Raw genomic sequence first — 3,195 nt, 5'->3', positions numbered from 1 at the left:
CCTATCCCAGCTGATCCCGAGAGTCCCTCTTTGGTTCCTTTAGAGCATGGGGGCAATCATATGATTCCCCCACCAAGTAGTTTGGTCGCTTCCTTCGACTGGAGTCACCTGACTACTTTCCACCTTCCATCCTATGTGCCTTTCCAGATTAAAGTACTTGCCTATGATAAGGCAGTGCCTGGCACTGTTTTGGATGAAGGTGCGTCTGTCAGTCTTATGCCATCCACTACTTTGCAAGCTTTAGGTTCCCCGCAACTTTGGCTGGTCCCACAGAATATGTTAGCATTAGACGGGGGAACCAGTCAACCTCTAGGGGTCCTCCCAAATTTTCCTATTACTTTGGGAGGCAAAACCGTCTATATGGACGTGCTGGTTGTCCAAGGTGCTTTAGATTTCAGTCTTCTCCTTGGCCGTGACTATGTTTATGCCATGGGGGCCCTTGTCTCTTCGTTTTTCCATGTGGTTTGCTTTCCACACGACGGAAGAATCATGACTATAGATCAATTATTGTTCTTTAGTCCCCCGGTGCCTCCTGCACAGTTGTCATCCCCTCCTGGTTTTTATCCACCAGTTGTATCTGCCCCACCACAGATCAACTACGTGGCCACTTATCCCGTGCCTGTATCTAGTGATGCTGCCGTCGTCTGTAGTGTCCTGGGGGCATTGGGTTCTGACTTCCGAGATGTTGTCCTTCCACCGGGGGTGGCACTCTTGGAAGCCCTGACTTCCTATTCATTATGATGAAGTTCGGGCGGAGCACAGTTCCTTCCTTGTGTCAAGCTCCTTAAAAAATGAAACTAGGTGTCCCGAGGATAGTTTTGATCTTGTGGCGACCTCATTAAAAAACGAAACAAAGTGTCCCGAGGATAGTTTTTGATCTTGTGTCGACCTCGTTTAGAAACAAAACAAGTTGTCAGAGCATAGTTCACTTTCCTATGTCAAGCTCCTTAAAAAATGAAACTGGGTCTGGTCGGAGCATAGTTCACTTTCCTATGTCAAGCTTCTTAAAAAATGAAACTAGGTCTGGTCGGAGCATAGTTCACTTTCCTATGTCAAGCTCCTTAAAAAATGAAACTGGGTTTGGTCGAGCATAGTTCCTGATCTTGTGTCAAGCTACTTAAAAAATGAAACAACGGTTATGAGGATAATTCTTTTGTTGTGTCAACCTCATCAAAAAATGAAACAACTCCCTTTCCAAATCAAGTCTTTTGATTAAGATCTCATAATGATGCAGGAGCATCCAGCTCTGAGGAGACAGAGAATCAATGACTGGTTCGTGCAGAAACAGGACACGACTTCAAGGGTGTTTGGACAGGTCACCAAAAGAAAAATTGGTTGTTGTTTTTAGTTAATCATTGTTCATTTCTTTTTCTTTTATTTAATTACAGAACAAGTTAAGTTATTGGTTGTTAGCTTAGGTAACCAGCAACTGTTTTAGTTAATTTATTGTTTAAAGAAACAGGTAGCAGTTGTAGAATTTAGTTTCTAAACAGTTATATTCAGTGTAGGTAAAAAGGAAGAAAAACCTTTTTTGGGGGGTTCACCTCAGAACGAGTAAAGAAGATATAGCAAGACAGTATTCAAGCAGTATAGAGAGACACCCTCTGTAACTGAAGCATTGTTTCCTTTTCTGAATATAAACTACTGTTCATTACTTTTCCGTATTATACCTCTGAGTATTACAAACATTTGTTATTTTGAAAACGAATTAAGATAGAATGAAATTCACATGCTGTAACTAGAAATATTGAAGCGTTACAGGCATCAAGCCGAAACCATAAGTTACATTGTCAGGACTATCACACAGCAAAGAAGCGTAAGGCGGCCAAACAGCACATGCATACAAACAATACGAGGATAAAGTAAAGACACAGACATCGTGTCAAGTCAAGTTGCGGCCAGAACCCGCAGGCAAACGCAAAGAGTCACACGGTCATTTGCAAATCAAACACAGCGACTATTAAAAGAGGTAATAGTTCCAGAACCATTGATTTCATTAATACAACATTTCATAAGTTTTCGTAAACCACAGTTCAATAAATAACAACAGAGTCACATATCAAAACCGGCACCGCCGTAATAGCACAAGTCTAAGACCTTGTTGCATGGAGGTCATACATTGACACAGAGGAACGAAAACCTGAGGATGTAAATGCCAGCAAAGGGGCACGGCTACCCTACAAAACCTAACCAACAGAAACCTACGGCAATTCCATATTGCATAACCTAAAGAAACGCGGGAATAAGAGTAGACCCTACCCGGTCACAAGGGTACCAGAGATTGGAGAAAGTTGAAGACTGTGAATTTGAAACCCTCGCGAGCAGAGCTCCCAACCAACCTGCACAGAACCACCGTATGAGTTAAGGCATTTCCATAACCAGAATAAATGTCAGAAGGAGATAAGTAAAGACAGTGAGATGCGAGAGTAAGAGAATAGTGGACTTACCCAAGGGTCGACGGAGGCTGCCGAGCCATAAACCGATACCACAAGCTGAAAGGCACAAAAATCCTGTAAGCATCGACAACAGGTGACAGAGGATGATAAAACATAGCACGAGAGTTTACCTCGAGGCCTGGACGCGTTCGGAGGAAAGATAGCCTTGTGGTTGTGAACACCTGCACAGAACCGGAGCTCAGAAATCGGAAACTAAAAGGATTACTTCGCCAAATTCATGAAAATATAAACCCTTACCACGGGCTTCCGAACCAGACCATTGAAGACAGCAGCTACAGTGAAGGACTCGCATCTCGAACAAGGCCACAATCAGTGACAGAGTGAGGGATATGGTGGGTTAGTGCGCCGAGAGCAGTGCCACAACAACGCAGAGCAGGTAACAGTAGGGAGACAGAGTGTAGCTGAGCCGAGAGGCCACAAACAGTGACAGAGTGAGGGTTATGGTGTGTTAGCACACAAAGAGCAGAGCCATAACAACGCGGAGCTGGTAATAGTAGGGAGATAGAGTGTAAATGAGCCGAGAATAACCCTTAAGGGTTTAACAAAGGCGGGAAGCCTTTTCGACGGAGAGAACCGGTGACCAAACCTTTTAACCGGCAGATAGGTTTGTAAATGCGCCTCGGTATTGGGGGCAGATATTTGTCCGCGCCCAAGTGTGACCACGTGGGACTGAGGTGAGTCACGTGGCTGTGACCACGTCACCAGGGCTGGGCCATCATAAGTGGTATCAGAGCTAGTT

The 3,195-nt window shown here is 44.3% G+C and overlaps 1 protein-coding gene across 1 annotated transcript; it reads right to left on the bottom strand.

The window, feature by feature from the left end:
* Positions 1 to 1,944: 1,944 nt before the first annotated feature.
* LOC149169466 (uncharacterized) lies at positions 1,945 to 2,892 on the bottom strand. The gene is made up of 3 exons (XM_089427106.1): positions 2,694 to 2,892; positions 2,448 to 2,617; positions 1,945 to 2,339 (listed from the first exon to the last, which is right to left on the bottom strand). The coding sequence occupies exons 1-3, from the start codon at positions 2,746 to 2,748 to the stop codon at positions 2,256 to 2,258; spliced, it is 309 nt and encodes a 102-aa protein (XP_089283232.1). The 5' UTR covers positions 2,749 to 2,892; the 3' UTR covers positions 1,945 to 2,255.
* Between the last annotated feature and the right edge of the window lie 303 nt (positions 2,893 to 3,195).

This window comes from Pinus tabuliformis, chromosome 4_2 (assembly GCF_031772625.1).
Source record: "Pinus tabuliformis cultivar Carrire ecotype Pingquan chromosome 4_2, CPIR1, whole genome shotgun sequence".
NCBI lineage: Eukaryota > Viridiplantae > Streptophyta > Pinopsida > Pinales > Pinaceae > Pinus > Pinus tabuliformis.
Note: the sequence above shows the minus strand (reverse complement) of the source record. Positions and strands in the feature narration are given on the sequence as shown.